This window comes from Cyprinodon variegatus, unplaced genomic scaffold, assembly GCF_000732505.1.
Source record: "Cyprinodon variegatus isolate N-32 unplaced genomic scaffold, C_variegatus-1.0 Scaffold71, whole genome shotgun sequence".
In the NCBI taxonomy this organism is placed as follows: domain Eukaryota; kingdom Metazoa; phylum Chordata; class Actinopteri; order Cyprinodontiformes; family Cyprinodontidae; genus Cyprinodon; species Cyprinodon variegatus.
This window is the reverse complement of record NW_015150524.1, coordinates 1,639,999-1,660,354: the sequence shown is the minus strand read 5'-3', so window position 1 is coordinate 1,660,354 and position 20,356 is coordinate 1,639,999. Positions and strand designations below refer to the sequence as shown.

The 20,356-nt window shown below is 37.4% G+C and overlaps 1 protein-coding gene across 1 annotated transcript in view; it reads left to right on the top strand.

The window, feature by feature from the left end:
• The window catches only part of elp2 (elongator acetyltransferase complex subunit 2), a 36,326-nt gene extending 19,498 nt beyond the window's left edge, over positions 1-16,828 (top strand). Inside the window, exons 13-22 of the mRNA XM_015372407.1 lie at positions 1,318-1,509; positions 2,159-2,228; positions 2,414-2,509; positions 3,518-3,575; positions 6,236-6,308; positions 7,908-8,100; positions 12,786-12,907; positions 13,017-13,156; positions 14,079-14,192; positions 16,228-16,828. Of these exons, the coding sequence (XP_015227893.1) occupies positions 1,318-1,509; positions 2,159-2,228; positions 2,414-2,509; positions 3,518-3,575; positions 6,236-6,308; positions 7,908-8,100; positions 12,786-12,907; positions 13,017-13,156; positions 14,079-14,192; positions 16,228-16,423 (1,254 nt within the window). The 3' untranslated portion in view covers positions 16,424-16,828. The remainder of the gene's footprint in view (positions 1-1,317; positions 1,510-2,158; positions 2,229-2,413; positions 2,510-3,517; positions 3,576-6,235; positions 6,309-7,907; positions 8,101-12,785; positions 12,908-13,016; positions 13,157-14,078; positions 14,193-16,227) is intronic.
• The last annotated feature ends 3,528 nt before the right edge of the window (positions 16,829-20,356 follow it).

Sequence of the window (20,356 nt, the reverse complement as noted above, 5' to 3'; positions counted from 1 at the left end):
GATGTACCAACACTGCCTCATAAATGGTAAAACAAGATAAACTGAGACTTTGGTGTAGAACTTTTGATTTAAGAGATGTTTGATAGATTTTCTTTTATATCTTATAGTTTTCCGTTTATAATTTTTCATTTTAAGCCGGTGTTCTTGTTTGTTTGTTCAAAATATAGAAATATTTTTAATCATTCAGTCATTAAAAATTTAAAGAAATGTGATTCAAGATCAATTGACAATGAGGTGACCTTTAAAGCAGAAAAATTGCTTGAAAAACTCAGTTCTATCTTTATTTTATTTTGTAAAAGCTCTCATCCAACAACATATGAAAATACACTCACCTGTATTGTAGAAGAATAGCAAAGTCCCTTTTTTTAAGTATTATTTGATGATACTTGTTACTTATAAGTTACCGTCCTTTATATTTAATGCAAAACTAAAGAAGTCCTCTTCTAATAGAATAACAAGCTAAACTGGTAGGGTCTAAAAAATGGAAAATTAAAAAAGATTATTCATTTATCTATAATTATATACGATTTCCATTTAATGTGATAAGTTGTGAAAAGTTATACAAAAATCCAAATTTAGCTTCTTAAGCCAAGTTAGTTGGAGTACGATTAGATGCAAAAGTCTTTCATAATCAACACGCCACCATTTCCCTAACAGGTCTTCATTTTTTTGAATCCTTTTTCCGTTCACCCATGGGTTTCGTTACCGTTAGCCTTACGGCCAGAATCATTCAATATTTTTAATGTGGAGTATTTGTATTTTAAAAGGTTATATAAGTTTGAGAAATAATCTTTAACCCCCCCCACCACCTGCCTCCTATGTTTTTCTTTATAGGAAATCTCTTTTTTAGATGTTTGTCAAAGTTTTAGAAACATTTCAATTTTTCTTTGTATTGTCAAAACAGAAATATAAAGAAAGTCGCTTGTTTTCTCTATTTATTTTATCCTAATATTATAAAAATCCAAAGTAAAAGAAGCAATTAACCTTTGTTTAAAATCCTTTTAAGTAAGCTAATATAGCTGCTGAAAAGTTGAAAGAAAAGTATCCAAAAAACAACCTTGGATTAAACTGCAGTATGTGGTTTACCTTTAGTAAATGGGAAAATAAATCCAGTGTCGTTTTATTTTGACAAAGGAAAAATAAGTTGTTGCAAACTTCTTAGAAAACACATAAAAGTTTATATCTATATATTAATGCAAGTTACATTAACAAGTCCTGAAACTATTATCTGAAAAGATTAAAAATTGTCTAAACTTTTCTAGTTTCCACATGAAGAGCTCAGGATTTTTTTTATACTTGTGCATCTTCCCTCTGCAGGTAACCTGGCATGAAATTTCCCGGCCTCAGATCCACGGATATGACATGCAGTGTCTGGCCATGGTTGGGAGGTTTCAGTTTGTTTCTGGAGCTGATGAGAAAGTCCTCAGAGTGTTTCAAGCACCTCGTAATTTTGTGGAGAACTTCTCTAACATCTCAGGGATTTCTAAGGAGAAGCTGCTTCAGTCCAGTGTAAGTGCATCCTCTCCTAGGATCTGATTAGCTCCAAAAGGAGTTCACATCCCTTCAACCTTTTCACATTTCATTGCATTTCACTGGAATTTTATGCAGTAGATTTACACAAAGTAGGCTATAGTTGCGAAGCTGCATGAAAGAGATGCATTGTTTCAATATTCTCTTTGATTATTTCAAATAGATATAATAAAACTGTGAAATGCATTTGTTTTCACCCCCTGACCTAGTTGTCTGTAGAACCACTATTTGCAACTTTGACATATGCAAGTCTTTTTGAGTTCACCTCCGACTTTGTAGACCTAGATACTAAAAGCCATTTCCATTCTTCATCGCTAAATAGCTTGGACTGAGTCAGATTAATGGAGAGCATCTGTGAGCATCAATTTCCGAGTCTCGCCCCAGATTCTCAATCGGACATGATTCTTGACTTTTAGCAAATGAGTATAATTGGTCTAACCCTCCTTGCTGCAGCTTTGGCTGCATATTTTAGGTCTGTTATCCTGAAAGAGGAAAGCCCACATAGGATTTGTGCTAACCAACTTTGTCTCTATTGCTTAAACATTGCCATAAAATCTTAATAACATACTTTTTGTTTAGCTGTTTTGTAAGTAAATGTCTCTTTCTCCATCTGTTTGCTTTTTCCCAGGGCTTGGCCAGCCTTCCAGAAGGAGCTAGCACACCTGCCTTGGGTCTCTCCAACAAGGCTGTATTTCAAGGTAAAATACCTTCCCAGCACAGGATTTAAGCGTTTCAATGCTCCTACTGGGGCCAGGTTTTATCTTATAATTGCTTTTCATTCAAAAATCAATTTAACTTTAACTGTGTAGTTGGACACAGCTGTGCCCGATCTAGTTTAAAAGCTTTGTTCAATATTTTCATTCGATTAATGTGGAATTTACAGGCGACCTTGTCCCGAAAAACGGCAAAGAAGAGGAACAGTTCAACAGTATATCTGAGCAATACCAGGAGTCCTATTTCCACCCACTCAGCCTGACCGGTACAGTAAAGCTGCACAATCAAATCTATCTTCAGAATTTCATCAACTTCTAGATTTGAAAGTGAGTTAATATTTTTTGGTAGACGAGAGATGGGGAAAAAAGGAAAAAGTGAAGCAAGGAAAAGCAAATTTCATCACAGGTTGTGCTCCGTAAGGATAAACTATCTTCAGAAATTTAATTACAAACTTTTTTTTCTTTCCTCGTGGGAAAACATTAAATGGATGCTTTCGATAAGATTGGCCAAAAAAACACAAGAGCCAAGCGACAAAGCATTTTAAACCCTCTGGGCTGGAGGGTGTTGAGAGCCGTCATGAGCATGAGTGAAGCCGCTACTTAATCTGCAATGCTAATTAGAAAGCAAGCCTATGGGACTGCAAAGCTTAACTATCGATAACCTCAGGCGGTGGGGGATCAACAAAGTCTTCCAGCTGCGGTTAACAATGTATTTTCTTCTGTTAGATTGGTTTCTGCAGGCAGGAAAAGTGATGAATAATTAGGCCTATGTGACGAGATGATGACCAATAACAGTAACTAGTGTAGTTTTCGATTTCATTAAACCACACAGCATGCTGTGCTTATGCTGAAACTGGCTGAGGATTGACTCTTGCCTCGAGTGCATCCCCTAAAAAACTTGTTAAAAACTGAACAGGTTTAATTCGGGCCAAATAAAAACTATGTGAAGAAACTTTGTCTTCAGGGGATTGTTGTGTTCTCAGTGTGGCGTGTAGCTTTCAATTCATTGTTTCTCTCATTATCCCTTCTTATGGTGCTCATGTTGTTTCTTTTCACTATACATGATTCTCCTTACAAATTATTAGCCCTTATATATCAGTCCTTAACCATATAGTGCTTTAAAGAAAGGAGTGATATTAATTTCAATATGATACAATTTTTCCTTTTATAAGTCTGCATTTATCACCAGAATTTTAGAGGCTTTCAAGTGGTTTTTCTTTTTAAGGATGAACTAATTTTCCTTTTCCAATGCATGTCTGGTTCTGTGGATTTAGAGCCTCCCCCAGAGGATGATCTCCTCCAGAACACGCTGTGGCCCGAGGTCCAGAAACTGTAAGTATCACCTTTGTTTTCTGATTTATATCCGCTGCTAAATGCTCTAAAGAAGAGGGTTTATTCTGCTCTTTTCGATTGACTTTTTATCTTAGGTGGAACATCTATTATTTCCGGAATGCATTTGTAAATCTGGAGTTACAGCTTTGTCAAATTTGAATATGTTCCCACTTGTCACAGAAGTTGAAATATTATTAGATTTTATGTGATAGACAAATGCAATGTAATGCATGAATGTGAAGAAATATGTTCAATTTATCCAACATAAATAAGTGAGAAATGCATCTGTATTATTTCTCTGTTAGCTGTTAATAAGATCAGATGTGGAAGAATGTGCATATGCTGTGTGGAGTAAACCTGACAGTGTTTCTCACCCTGGAAACCCCATCCATCTGTTAGATTTACAAAAGTACTGCTGTGCTTTTGTTTTTTTATGCCTAGTAATAACTGCTTAGGAAGATGAACGATTCACTGTCGCTGCCCTCAGGATGTTTATTGTTAATGTTGTTTTAATATTGCTTAATATTTTTCACCTTTGTAAAAGAAAAAAGGTAAACCTGACCTCCACCAGTAAAGCGGACAAAGTGTAATACAGTAACATCTAGTAACAGATAATATGGAGTTTACATTTTAGCTTATATTTTCTAGTAACTGGAGCTGTTTCTAGGAATAAACTCCTAAATCTGCTGTAGCCACTCCACCAGTTTAGGGGTGAGTTCACCGATGACCTCTGGCTCTTTACAACTTCTCTGGTTTCTTTATGAGCCTCCAGTGTTTCCTTAGATTCTCTTTTTTTTTTTTTTCTTGAACTTGCTGTCAGTTTGAGTTCCTGCATTTATCACTACTGAGCTCCTCACCACTGGGTCCAGCAGCATAATGTCCAGTCGATTAACTTCCAGCTTTTTATCCGTCTGTATCCGGAAGTCCCACAGGATCTCATCCCCATCGTTCTCCATCTCTCTCTCTCTCTGTGGTGTCTCCCACTATCGCTGTTGGACTTTCAGGATTTTGTCAGCACAAGTGTTTTTTTTTTCAACTATATTTCAGCCAATTGGTCATAGGGTTTCATGCAGGCCTCTGCCCTTGTCTTGCATCCAGCTGTTATGTGCCACACTTCTTTAGGGCCATGCTTTTGCACAGCCTTCATCTGCATCTTCAATCTCTCTGTGGTGCACATCATGCACATTGGATGTTCATCTGTTAGCTCTTCATTTGGAATCAGGATCTTTGCTCCCTTATGCTGGGATTTTTTTTTAACCTACTTAGACCCTGCCTCACTCTTTTTAAGGACAGTCACCAATGTCTGAAGGGTATAAGTATCTTGCTGATTACCGGGTATATAAATTTTAAGCAACCCAGGATTCCCACATGCATTGTCTGTGGGGATTTGAACTTCTGGTTTTGTATTCCTGCAGATTAATCTGCCATCCAGTTGCTCAGATTAGTATCACTGTATGAGTGTCAATAAACACCAACTGATCATATTTTAAAGCATATATGCAGCTTTTCTTTACATTCTCAAGAAAATAGGAAAAGAAGTAGTTAAATAGTTAGAATGCTGACTTAATTATCAAATTTTGTTTGGTAATATTCACTAAAGCTTATTGTTATAACTGTAATATGATATTTTTTATTGGGTGACACTGGAATCAGTACATTGATGCTGCATTTATGCCTTTTAATGATTTTGGTCACTGTCTTTGTTATAGAACATCAGTGTGAACTTTGTCAGCAGTTCCTCTAGAAATATAAAGAATTACGTGTTTGAAAGATTTTCGAGGTGAAATGTAATGTTATATTGATCGGTGTAATGTGGTGTAAATGGAAACGATTAAGAAAATATTCTAGTGTTTTAAAAATGATCTTCAACACCCCTCCATGAGAGAGTGGCTCTTAGGCAATCGGAGGGACGTCTGTCTTTGTTTTCCCCAAAACATTTATTGCAGCTCATGATGAATTTTTAGAGGCTCATTATTGTTGTCCCCCTCTCTTCCAATCAGCCAATCAGAATCCTACCTTCTGCCATCCCACGAGCCTCCTCTCCAGGATAAATATATTGCCTCCATTTGTTGCCAATGCTAAATCCATTTACTAGTCAATCTGCCATAAACATGACGTATGGCGCAGCCTTTTATTCGAGGTGTGGACATCGTCTGTTTTGAAAAGCAGTTTTTCTGCCTCCATTTGGCTGCACCTCTTGAATCATTTAGAGCATAATAGAAACATTAAAATGAGTAAGTGGCCACATTATTTTTGTGGCATAAATAATGCTCTCACCATCGCCGCCAAATTACTGTCGTGTTTAAAAGCTTCCTGGTAGGAAAAAGATGCTTTTTTTTTTTTCTTCCTACTGAGCTGCAGACGATGATTTTAGTTGGTTGACATTTTGAAATGACCAGGTGATGGGGAGCTCAAAACGATTAGGCTTTGAGTGACTGGCTGCTCCATTTGTCATGAGTCAGAAGAAAGACCTGGTCATCGCAAATCTTTTCTCTATTGTTTTTTTTAAGTCTGTAATTTCTGTTGGTGCTCAGAGTCTTAAAGCTGGAGTTTACAACGAGTCGGATATATTTCTAAGTTTTGTTTCCTGTCATCCGCCTCTCCTCATGCATCTTTTAAGGCTGTTAAGGATTTATCTGGTATTTCTGTTTTATTTCCAGGTATGGCCATGGATTTGAGATGTTCTGCGTGGCCTCTGACAGCACCAAGACCTTAGTGGCATCAGCATGCAAGGTCAGAGTTGCAGAAACAGACTGGTTCACAGTCTGCATTAGATTAGGCTCCTCTGCGTTTCAGTGGAAGATCAGAGAGGAAATGTTCTTTGATGGCAAACCTGCTTCGTTTTAGTCTGTGATACAAATTAAGCACTGAAGAACCTGCTGTGCCCTGACCTAACCCACACAGGTGGTTATCATCAGGAATACAGTTTGTTCTCTGACTTCCTCTACCATAAATCCTTCTTTTACTTTGTGAAACATTTTCTTACTCATATCCTGATGACTCTCAGCTCAGTCATTGTTGTCTGTGAAACACCACTGTCACCCACCATATGTTAGCAGAGTACCGCCTGTGTGTATATCCTACACAATTCAACAATTAGAAATATTCAAATCTAAGTTTATATCCCCAATAACATTGCAGATCAATGATCGGATACATTTGGGTTAAAACGGCAAAACTTGAAGAGATTGTGCAACCTACAAAGGAAACCCAATATAAGCAGTATTAGAAATAACTATCGCACTGCAAAATGAAATGGGAGCTTTTTTTATTAAAATAAGTGTATTTTACTTTTTGATTAGAGCAAAAGACTATTTAAAATAGAAAAAAAAACTATTCTTATCTATTCTTATTTTAGGTGCATATTATCTGATAATCTATTTTTTTTTTTACGGCACTAGTGGCTCATTCTTCTGACAGTAGGCTGACAGGAAATGGGGTATGAGAGAGGGGGAGAAACATGCGGCAAAGGACCACAGGTCGAATTCGAACCCGGGTCAGCCGCGTCGAGGACTAAGACCTCCGTGCATGGGTCGTACGCACTAACTCTTATCTTATCTTATTTTAGTGGCAAATATACTCATTCTACTGGGAGATCATCTTATTTACTATGTAGAAACGTTTCATGTAAAAATCCCCATGAAATATAAAAAGTTAAAATATGCTTTACCTTATTTTATTTAATTATATTTAAATATTTATTGATTCAAAGATTTCTTAATTGCTTAATTTATTTATTTCATAATGGAGTGTTATTTTATTACGCTTTTATTTTGTAAAGTTACTTTACGTATTCAGTGTCTTTTGTTTTTTAACTCTGTTTTTCATTTGAAGCTCCCGTTATTTCATGTTCTTGTATTTAAATAAGGAGGCAGAGTTTTATCCATCTGGCGGGGTTAGTTGGCAGCACTGCATCCGCTTTGCAGAAAGGATTATAATCATGATGACCAATTGAATTAAAGTATTAATTTAAGTAAAAAAATTACTTAGATTTTAATTTTTTGCAAAACTGAAAAAGATGGCAAACATTAATGTAATGCGATTTATTCATTTAATTTTCTCTATAGCTTTATACAAGGGAAGGAATGTTGTATTATTTATTGCTGGCATATTTTGGGTGTATCTAATCCTTCTGCAAAGCTGTGCTGCTGATATCTGATCTCACACAAATCTGCTGAAAAGTGACTTTCTTGGGATAGAAAAAAATCTAAAATTAGCTGGTGTAAATCAGGCTTGCACGAAAAAACAAACATGTTGCTCTGTTTAAAATTGTGAACTTTGTGCAGTGATTTACTGAACATATATGAGCTGATGTCCTCTGCTCTCACTTAGGCCTCTAAAGCTGAGCATGCTGCCATTCTGCTGTGGAGTACAGCCACATGGCGTCAGCTGCAGGCGTTGCCATTTCACACCCTCACAGTCACCCAGATGGCCTTTTCACCTGACGCAAAGCTCCTGTTGGCTGTTTCTAGAGATCGCACCTGGTCGTTATGGAGACGGAAGCTGCCAACAGCAGAAAGTCCAGGTAAGGAAAAACAAACACCCTACACAGATGTATATATAACACATAACTGTCTTAACAGTTAAACAAAATGTGTATTTTTGTTTTTGTACCACAAAAGCTCCACAAATTTCATGCTCATTAACAAATGAACAGTAGTTCCAGTTGCTGTAAAGCCAAAGCATCCTGTATCATTTATCAAGTATTTTCTCATACTATGACATCATCGTAAATAGTCTTATAATTATTTGTATGCCAACATATACAGCACCTTCTCACAGATTTTTGAATTTCTAAACTGGTTTTGTTGAAATTAACTTCTTGCTTTGCTTTTCTCTAATCTCTTGACTAAACTATGTTTTCCATATTCTGTGTTATGTCTTATCATGTTTGAAGGCTGAATAGTTTGTGTTCTAAAACTATATCCTCTAGCCTTGTTTATGATGCAATGTCACCTGATCCAACATTATAAACAAAATGAACCTTTGTCTCGTAGAGCTGACGGCCCAGTTCTGGTTCGTTCCATATTATCTCAAATTGGTGCTGATGAGTCACGACTGTGATTTTAGAGTGTTTTCTCTGTGAGGATTAGAACACTCCTTTAAATGCATCTTTGTCTCTATAATCGTTTCCATCTTTGCAAAAATCATTAAATAAATACAGCTTGAGTGAGAATCACCTATCTGCTTCTTAATTAATAATAGTATTTAATTTTCCTTGGCAGAATGTCTTAGATCGTACTGTACAGTTCTGTATAGAAATAACATGACACCTGCTGTCTTTGAATTATGTGTAAAAAAAGCTCTACAGGTTAGCCCTGTAGAAAAATGTTTGCAATGACTGGGAATAAGTCATGTACATCAGCAAACTTGTTTAAGGTCCAAACGTAACCATTATTTTGCATTAGTTGATATGGATTAGATTAAATCCTGCTGTTTAATCTACGTTTGATCTACGGTCCTTCAGGATGTTTTAGAAGACAGCAGAACTTAAAGTCTTTTCAATAGCTGCAAGTCACCCTGGTTCTGTAGCAACAAGGGAGCTCCAGTTAACTAAAATATCACCACCGTGTTCAGCTGTTGGCATAATGTTCTTTTTGCCTATTAGCTTCACCCAGATATAACAGGACAAACACCTTTCAGCACATGCATTTTTATCTCATCAGTCCACACATTATGAGTCTAAAGTCCATCAAGTTGTTTCAATGTGTTCCTTTGTCAGCGTTTGATTTTGACTTTGTGCTCTCCAGTTTATCCATTCTCTGCTAAGTGCTGGAGTTAAAGTGTCCCCATTTAACCACAAGGTGATAGTTGTAGTTGCTAAGACAGTACAACTCAGAAGGGTTTAATAGTTCTTCATGGCATTGTGAAAATACATTTAAATTAATTTAAAAAATGTTTGACAGAATGTCAACATAAAAAGACAACATCTGAGCAATTTTTGGCAGAAACGAGCCATTTCAACTTGAATTAATTAAAATAAGGTAAACCCAATGAACACATCGGTGCCAAATTAAATTCAAAAGTCAAGCTGGCCTTTTTGGAAGGACTCCAGTAATTGGGACTGTGAAAAGCCAAGCAAATGATGTTTGATAGAAACTTGGCCAAAAGGCAGGTAATGCTGGAAATGCTATATTCAAAGATAACTTGAGGTTTAAACACAGTTTCTGTAACTGTTTCCACAGTATATATAAAAAAAAAGTACAAACCATTTGGAATACTAATTTTGAGCAGGTTACAACCGTAGATTTACTCAACCTGTTCAGCAATAGTTTACCTGAGTGCCAGTTTTTTACTGATGCCTTTCAGGTTTTTTGGGAGACAACCAGCTTCATAATGAAAAAGAACACTAGAGGAGGTTGATTGATCAACCTGTTGACTTTAAAGTAGAGCTTTATTTTAAAACGATCTCCCAAGATCTGTACCTCTCACAGGAAAAAGTTGAATCCATAATCCTAAAATTGTGTGGTACAATTGTAGATCTACCGAGACATGAATGTTCAGACCAGAAAAGGGGAGCATAAATCAGAGCATTACCATGGAGGAGGTAACCGTGGAGTCACTAACTCGTTAGGAGAGACAATCTGCTCTCAACCGTTCTGTAATATCCGTCGTCTTCTTGAACACATTTCATTTTAATGATTCTCTTACTGCTCATAGATGAGTGGAAAGTTGAAATTCAACTGGAAAAACAGATTTAACCTCAAACATCCAGAAATGAATTTCTGCATCATCTAGTTTGGAGTCTCAATCAAATCCAGCATCATCTCCTTAACCAATGCAGGTTTAGGAGTGATTTCTGTCTTCTAATGATCCACAGACCATGACTGCATTTTCTACACTAACCCGGACTTCTTTAATGTGCTTAAGGTTGTTTTTTTTTTAAATTATACTCTTTATTTAACATTTTTCATTACAATGAAACATAAAAAACAGAGAACTTGGGACACAAATTTGTACTTAAATAGGAAGAAATAAAAAACTTTACAAGATGTTACACCTAGTCATGTTTTCTTGCCCTTGTATGTCAGCCATTTAGTCCAGCGTTTGTTGTAGGTCTGTCCTTTTATATGTAAAAGATGTTAGAAGAAGATGTTAAGTTTTCCATACAGTGAATATCTTCCATGATTTCCCGCCAATAGGGGGAGGGAGTTTCATTAGTCAAGGCTGTGTAATGTAAAGACCGTGTGGCTTTTTTGCTTGCAATTGATGACATTCTGATGACCACAATGTCTCCTACAATGTCTCCTCCCCATGGTTGTTTTAGTCCAACTTCTTTCCAATTATGAATCCATTATCCTTAAGCCAATTTCTTAAAGTTTATTCTCAAGCATGCACTCATTTTTTATTGTGTATTTTTTTTTATTTTTGAGACATTTTGCCTAAGTTTACTTCAATGTCTTCCTCTGTGTACTTTTATTTTTTTTTCTTTTGTAAAATTGTTTTATCTTTGTCTAGACATAGATGAATTCTTATTATATCATCGCAATAAATCAGAAAAACAATTAATTAATTATTCTTTTAACATTTGCTTAAAAGGTAAAAGTATGTTTTCCATCCAAATACCGGTAGTAGAAATATCTCCTATTGAAGTCCTTAGTAAACTTCTATCTATATTGAAGTTATTTGGCAAAAGTTACTGGGCTGAGAATTTTCTAATTCCAGGGTAAGGGGGGATTTTGGTAATGAAAACTGTTTCAGTTTTCCTATTTTACTTATAATTACTATAAATGTTAGACAGAGCTGAGGGAGATGATTACTTTTAAAGGAGTTTTATTTATTTCCAGCGCCTGTTGGGGTCAAGTTTCCAGCATAGTTCTGGGAAGTTTCCTTTGACCTGCAATTAATTTGAATAATCAGACATGTACATGTCTTTGTTTTAGAGATGAAACTCATTGAGTCTTACAGATGTGACCTCTCTGACATCTCTTAATCATTTATCCGACAGCAGGATTTTCTCTAATAATCCTGGATTTCTGTTATTCCTGGATGTAAACAGAAAGGCTTCACCGGTGGGTCTTTCTCCAATAAGAACATTTCTGCTCCCTAATTCAGACAAATAACTCGATCCTGCATTCACGGTGAGCAGAGCAAGACACTTAAGCCCAAAGGATTACCTCCCACCTTTGCTGGAACTCTCATTTCTGCTGGCGTTTCTGGACTGTTTCTAATGTGTATCGACAGAGGATAACCAGGCCTGCGTTTTCAGTTTCGCCCTGTATAGCACGGCCGTTCGGAGGCGAAGCGCCTGCGGTTTAGACGGAGATGGGTGCATGCAAGGGCAAGGTCGGGACTTCCCGTCCGCTCTGCTTGACTGCTGAATCACTCAAGGTGATTGTGGGGAATGCAAACACAGCCTCACCGGTTACATTAAGTGAAGACGGCGCACATCAAACAGTCTTCTTTCTATTCACACACCTCCTGTGTTTGTTTCAGATGCCTTTCTTCCCCAAGTGGATTGAAAACCCCAGGTTGATAGTTTTGACCTTTTTTGTTCCTGACTCTTAGTTTTTGTGTAAATATGTTTTGCTCTGCTCTTACAGTTGATTCACTCTGGCTTTTATTTATTTATTTATTTGTTTCATCTCTATGTGATCAGAATAGAGAGCCATCCTGTCCTTCAGATTCCCGCTAATGGATGAAGCTGCAGCACGTCTTTGCCCCCTAACAGTAAACCTGTGCTTGTTTTTGCCAGAGGAGAGTGTTTTAACAGCACAACAAAATGCTCGACTCAGTCTTTTGTTGACTGTGAGACTTTACTGCTGTACGTACCTGCCCGCTTAGTTTTGTGTGAGCGTATGGGCGTCAGCGCGGAGCGTGACGACCGAGGACTCGCAGACAGACAGGCAGGCAGGGAGGCAGCTGTCAGCAGCATACAAAAAAGCTATCCGGGGAAAACCAATCTAGGCTCTAAGATGACTTGGGGCCCAGGAAATAAACAGCAGCGGGTCATAAACCAAAACAGGCTGAAATGGAGGTTCTCTATCATGTTTAATTGTTTATTTGTCACCAAGGCAAATGTGATCGACAAGCAGGAATCCAGACATGCTGATGTTATGCTATCATAATCATAACAGAGTTTCACCATCAGCTCTTCCTCCCTGCTGAAATGGAGATGAATGAAACATGTTATCTGACTTATAACACCTTTTGTATTGTACCTGAGTTTAGTTTTCCCCATTGTCTGTGTTCCTCTTTATTCCCCCACAGAGCCTCTCTTCTCACTGTGCGCACACACAAACAAGGACACGGCCACGCACAGCAGAATCATCTGGTCATGTGACTGGAGCTCCGACAGCAAATACTTTGTGACATCCAGCAGGGACAAGAAGGTAAACGTCAAATCTTCATCCAATTCCAAAACTTCTAAATATAATTTGATTTGGACATAATGAAATACAGAAACCAGATGGTTGAAATGTATGCTTTCTGTGTGTTTAGGTGATAGTGTGGGGGCCGTGCATGTTGGAGAACTCTGAAGAACCGATGCCTCTGGAGATCAAACCATGTTCCTCCGTCTTGGATGTTGGGGATTCTGCTACGGCCGTAGCTTTCTGTCCTTCCCTTTGCTTTGATAGCAGGTTCTGATCCGGTTCTACTTTACAACTAAAACTACAAGCTTTGTTTTTTCGCAGTTTTATTTGACAGAGATACACAAAGTAGCACATTGTTGGACAATTTAAGAAAAACTGTTTATTTTATTTCTGTGTAAATGAAACTCATTGCATTTTTATTTAACCTCTGCTGAGAGAGCCACTAAAAGCTATGGTTGCAGTTTCCAATAATGCAGTAAATATGGTGTAGTCCCAGGTGTCAGTGGAGCAGAGCTCTAACACTAATCATCCTCCCTGGTGGTTGCAGCATCATGCCAAGCTTTCCTTTAACAGGACCAAAGAACTCTGCTTGTTCTGGAGTTAAAACTGGTGGTTTTTCTCTACCAAAGTAATGAGAATTTGAAAGATGGTTCAAATGAGCCACCATAATTTTTTAGATTCATATATTCAGTAATTCCAGTTGCTGCATTTGATGAAATCCTGGTGAATGCATAGAAGCTAGGAGGTGTTCCAGTAGAAATGACAGAAAATGTCCGACATTGTCATTATGTTTATACAGCACTTTATTTAAGCATAAATGTATTATTAAAATTATAATATTGGCTTTTTACCATAGTACTTTATCTTTAACTTTAAGGTTCCATTACTTAAAATCCATTAAACTGCTTTCTGATTCCATGTAAAACCTGTATTTTAACACGAGAACCAACTGACAGATTATTTGTGTAAAGTTTAGGTGCAGTATCTTATAACGCAACTTAATTAAATGTGATATTTTTACCATTTATTTCTGTTTTACGGTTCTATTTTAAAAGATATCACCTCATTATGGCACATTTTAATACTGTAGTAGATGGTTTTTTGAAATTAGACATAAGATTAAAAAGCAACTATAGATTTTTGTTTTTCAGTATTTAGACATGGATTTTTGCTCTGCCCCTTTTCACAGCTATTTGCTCGCCGTTGGTCTGGAGTGCGGAAAAATCCTGCTCTACAGGTGGAGACCGTGTCACGACGGAGCTGCAGGAAGTGACTGGATTAGCTGCGCTGAAACGGACTCCTTGTATCCTTTCAAAACATCATCTGAAGCTTATCAGCTAGAGCTTCAATATCTACCAGCTGAAGGACAAGTTGTTTTAGTTGGAGTCATAATCTAAAATGTTTTAAAGGAGTCAGCTGCCTCAGATAGGAACCGAATAACCCAGAACAAATGGAAATGAGGGGGAGATAAATGTATATGGTTAATTAGATTGTACCTTAGAATTTTAAGCAAAGTTTATTTGTATTTATTTATAATTACGATGGAAGTAGAAAGGGACCAAATGTCAACTATGCAGGTATAAACTGGGAAAGCAGCCAATCTTCGAATTAACTCTGAATCTGCTCTTTTAAACTATTGCTCTTTAACAAGGGCATTCAACCAAACCTTAAAGATACCTAATTAGAGAAAGTCTAATTACGTAGGGGTCCAAAATATTATTAAAATATATCAATTCACTGTGATTTGTTGAAGTAGCCTTAAAGCGGTTTCATCATCTGCATACAATCAAAACCTTACACCCAAGTCATTCCCTTAAGGTGCAATCAGACTGAACTCGGTTTCTGCGGCGTTGTATCCCACACGGTGAGGGCGGGCACTGCTTACCTAAGCTTCTTGTAAATCCTGAGAACTTAACTCTATTTTTATCTATACTTTCTGTTTTAATCTTTTTAACTTGTCTATTTTTGGATGCCTATTTTAGCTTTTCTGTTTAAAGGCACACCATTTAACTTTTTGCTACTAGGGGCGTAGACCTGTAACTTTTACGTCAAGCAATCCTTGTGGCCAGAAGCGCCGCAGCGCTGTCGCAAAAGTAAACAGTCAGCCAGTCAGCCTCTTGCGTCTTTTCACGCCATGCAGAGGACCAGCGGCAGAGTTCTGGCATCTCGATTAACTTTTGTTTATAGCATGCTAGATTTCTCTGCCTGCATTTTGCTTCTACTAAATGTTGAAAGTAATAAATATATATATAGGAGCAAGGTGATAACTTACCAGTCTAATAAAGTCTAATTCGGCTTCTTCTTTCAGCCTTCGCCTACGAATAAACTCCTTTCCAAGATCGACTGTTTTTTCCTCACCCTTGATCCCTCTCCTGTTTTCTCTTTATAGCCTCCTCAGAAAGTTTTAACTTATTCCTTGCCTCAGCCATGACCAGTAGTTGAGCAGGCAGATAAATAGTGGAACAAAATCCTTAGCTCTATGACTATACGTAAGAGCCTGAAGCCCTAAAGCTATACGCTCTTCCAGGTCACATGACCTGGCCAATAACGGTGCGCCTTATCCTGACTTACATAGTTAATATTTCAAGGGGGAACCCCGCTTGTAGCATTAATAGTGTCAAGTGTTGTATATTGGCCTGATGAATCATTTAAAATAACTCCTATGCGTCAAATCTTTAGGTCACAAATCTGCTTTGTGCCCTGAAAGTTGCCTCATATTATTTAGTTGTTTTTTTTGTCAGTTTATGTACAGAAAGTAATCTACTTTGCAGATAAAGGTAGTATGTTATGGTTTACAAGCAGACTAGATGGCATCCATCTAATTAGAGCATTTTTATTTTCTGTTTGACTTGGAAGGAAATGTCTTGTTGGCATCTCTGCTTCCATTAGAGCAGTCTGCTCCTGTTTGATGTGTGCTGAGTAAAGAAGCCTTGCGCTCATGTTTTGTTGGGGAAAAATAAACAGGGCAGGAGGTATAAACAGTGTGTGTTTGTGTGTGTCTTGTCTCTCAGTTGCTCTTTGGGTTATTACCTTAAGAGATCTGAAATCAACTACAGACAAGTATTTTTCTTCTGATGTTCTATTAGAAGACCTCCTGTCCTCTGGTAACCTTCCCTCTTGTCCCTACCCTGCAACTACCCTGTATTTTTCTTAGTCTTACTTTTTTTTTTTTTATCAGATGATAACAGTGTTTTTACCTCCCAGGTTAAGCTTTTAGTTCTACCATTCTCTTTTTTTTTTTACTTTTGAGGACAATTTGCAGCTGTTGTAAAGGATTTATGCTGGATATTTGTCTACATTTTGCATGTTGTTTCCCCTTAACAAACGTCCTTCTAAAGACAAAGTCACACTCTGGCGGTGAAGCGGCTCTGCTGGAGGCCCCGGGCCGGTCGGGCAGGTCTAGAGAACAGCGAGATGGATGGGCTGAGTGACACAGACAGAAAACTCGAAGAGAAGAGCTCCTGGGTCCAGCTTGCTAGTGCCAGTGCCGACCACTCTGTCAAAATCTTCAACATCAACAAACGGGCTCTTTAGCACCGCCACCGCTGACACTATTATGTCTGTTGCAAGCAGAGAGTCACTTGGACTGAGGGCCACAGGCCTGCGTGGGCCACAGAGGCCACAGCTGCTCTGTCCCAAACCATTCAGTTCCTGTGACAGGAAGTTAGGCCGTGGGTCAGTCAAAGGACAGAACCTGCTGCACCAAAGCCCCGGAGTCTATCTGCAAAGAGCCAAACGGGTTTGATGAGTGGAAGCAGGACGATAAAAACACTGCGAATACAGTGCAGCATTTGGGTTGGATACTTCAGACTGACCGATTCGGAAGAGACATTATTTAGACTAACTCAAGCCTATAGAAATATATATGTCAGACTGAATTCTTAAAGAAGTCAGCCTCACCATGTAACTTTAAGTTTTTTTCTTTTGAACCTTAATTATGACCGTTTATACTGTTGTAAAAAAAAAAATTTGAATTAAAGTAAATAAAAGGTGGTTTGTTTATTTTATACTTTTCAGTTGTGCTCAGACTTGTAGCTCACAAGTGGTTCTATTTACTTGTCTGAAATTAAGAGTTTTGGAAAAGAAAGAAGGCAAACAAGAGGCAGGAGAGTAAATAACCAGAGGCTGCAGAGTTCATTCCTAGCTTGCTTGGGAGGAGAGATTTCTACAAAGTCTGTGACTCTAATCTCTTAGATATCTTTAAAATGTTTGGCAACTCATTATCTTATGATTTCAGATACTACCACTGTAACTTATATTTGCTTGAATCCTGTGATGCATTGACTGCTTGTTCAGGGAGCACTGCATACAGGCGAGTATAGACCACGGATTGACTGATTATCTTCTGAGGTGCATTGAAATAACATCTGTCGCAATTTGCTACAATATTAAAAAAGAAAAACCTAAATAGATATAAATTAGAGATCAACAGATGCTGATTAATTTGACAGTCTAATTGGTGCCCAATATGTGCTGATCTTTCTTAGTGGATCCTTGGAGCCAATATTGCTTTTTTTTTTTCTTCATTTGTGCGTTCAAAATGTCACAGTAACAAAAATGCTACACAAGTCTCATAAAGGAAAGATTTAACAAATGAATATCAGATAGAGGGAGCTGCAATTAACCTGATTGAAAGGCAAACCTGATGAAAGCTTTCCTCTATTGGCTGATGCAAAAGAAAAATAATGCTGACGTATCAGTCAATCTTCTAAATTTAAGTGTGATATTTGCCAAAGCATGGAACTTGGACCTTAATCTATAACGCAGTAGCTGCTCATGTTTAACTTAAATCAATTTCTGCTAAACTTGGTGACCAGCAAGTTTAAAACCAAGAGGAGACCAGCACCTTATCCTAAATCTACTCTGTTTTTCAGATCATGCTCTAACGATTTAAGCCTCCATTTGTCCAGTCAAAAGAAATTCATAGGCATTTCTTTTTCCATTTCATTACATTCTCTGTTAAATATAACCATAAATTCTGGTTAATCACTTCAAACTATTTGAGCTTTCAAGGACAAACTGATATTGGGAAATTTACTCTGAACTCAGCCAGGTGTGCTGTCATTATAAGCTAGCTATAAATGTATTGGGTGGCAGCTGTTTTATGGGGCCATAAGTCAGTCCAGTCATAGATCATGCTATCCTAAAGGTGTCTTTCATTCAGGACACATGCTCCTCAAGAAGGTGGGGGTTTCTCAGGCCATGAGGTGTGGGGATAAATCAGCAATACCTCAAAAGGATATTCCCCACTTTATATCATTTTGTCCAAGCATTACTAGTAGGGTTTCATGGTAAAACTGAAGAATCTGATTGATTTTTAGGGAGACTTTTATTTGGGGCGTTCCTTAATGCATCAATGTATGCATTGTGCAGTCCTTCGATGGCTTTTTAGATTACCCCTTGACAATTTTTTGATAATGTACGTTTGGAGGCACAAGAAGTCACATGTAAAGAACTTTAAATGTCAGAGATTAGTGTTGAAAATGGGGATCAGTGGCACAGCAAATTAAGTCTCTGACAAAGGTTTGCCAGACCTCTAGAGTCCTGCTTTAGAAAAAAAGTGAATGAGGAAATATTTGGGATGATTATGTTATTATACCTCTGAGTCAGCCATAGCTCTCTCAGGTATAGCCTGAGTTTAAAGTGGGAAATAAGAGCACCGTTTTTACACCATTAAAATGATGACATTTCAGGCTTTTGTGAGAGAAACAAAGCCAGCATGGCAAAGTAGTGTTTTAAAGAGGCAGCAGTTTGCCTTTTATTGTTAGTTTGTCTAATCTGTGTGTGTGTACAATATGTGCTGACCTTTGGTTTAGAAGTAAGCTTCCCTTTAGTCCTAATCCTGTGATTGGCACAAGGGATAAACAACAATATACAAATAAAATAAAGCCTGGCAAATGTATAACCAAATTCACATGTTTGGTTAAAAAAAATTTAAAAATGTAGATTTCATGCAGCAGACCAGCAGAGATCTTATTAGCTCTTATGAAAAGGATAGTTTTCCAAATCAGTGAATGAGTAAAACCTACCTAGAAATAACTGAAATCTGCTACCTGTATGATTGAGATCTTTATCAGCAAACTGTTGAATACCTAGCATCATTTGGCATTTATAGATTCATTTATAGCACCATAGAGACATTCTGCCCAGCTGTCTCCCTGTGTGGTGTGGACGCTGCAGCGCCTCATACTGAAAGCATGTCAGAATAGTGATGAGGACAGCAGAGGATCCTTGGGGCTCCTCTTCCCTCCATAAAAGACATTTCATCCCAGCTACGCGTGTCCGTAACATCAACTGTTCTACCAGAGGTTCAGCAGATTCTGCAACAGCTTTTTTCCCGCTGCCGTCAGAACGTTGAACTGTTTAACTCTACACTAGACCCTGCATCACACTTGCAACATCATATTTGCACTACCAATGTGGCTGTTTTTTTCCGTTTATAATTCCTTGAAATACACAACTCAAGGTTCTACTGCATTTTGCACCATATTTATTTTAAACTGCACTGAACATTTCCATATCAACACCTTTTGCACCATGACTTTAAACTGGTTTTTCCTTTTGTCCCTAATTTCATTTTCCTAATTTCCTAATATGACAAAGTTTGTCTAAGTCTAGATATTAGGATATGGGGTTAATATAAAAGCCAATTTTATTTATATCTTCATGTTCCCCTAAACTCAGATTATGAAGTTATATAAAGCATTTCTTTAGTGCATGCTGTTGACATGCACAGTATTTCTGTGACAGCACTTTTTCTTATAGTCACTAAAAGACAGCGTCCATATTATGAATAAGAAGATGGATAAGGATTTTCTTCATCTTAATGAAGAAAAGACAAAGTAATGTGTCACCTCAGAAATGCTAGGCTATGAAACAACTAAAAGAAAACTAGCATGCCATGTAGGTGCTCTATCATCTTTGGTCTAAATTTTAACTGCAGGAGTTTTGTTTTTCATTACATCAGCAGACATTTCCAGAATAAACAAATTTGTCAAACCATGAAACACAAACTACTGTTTCATGCTTTTATTTAAGACCAAAAAAACTGCAATTTTAGTCCTTTTTTAGACTACACTGGCTTATTTGTAAAATGATGGCACCCAACCAGCAGATCTGATATATATTTAGACTACGGTAGGTCAGAAACAACTACGGGATTAATTGTGATTTATCGATTATTGAAATAATGGTCTACTAATTTAGTAATTAATCAATTGTTAAATGGAGTATAGAGAAGGTAAAACATACCTTTAGCTGATAGAAAAACTCACTTTGAGCAGTAATTATATCAAAATTGTAAAAGCATTTTGCATTTAAAAAAAAAATGTTAAATGTAAATTTGATAGACAGATTAATCTATTTGCAAAAAAATTGTTAGTTGCAGCACTAATTTAGACCAAACATTTTAGAACCTCCAGATCACCAGACATGGTGACCAGAACCTAACAAGGGTTTACTTCTCTC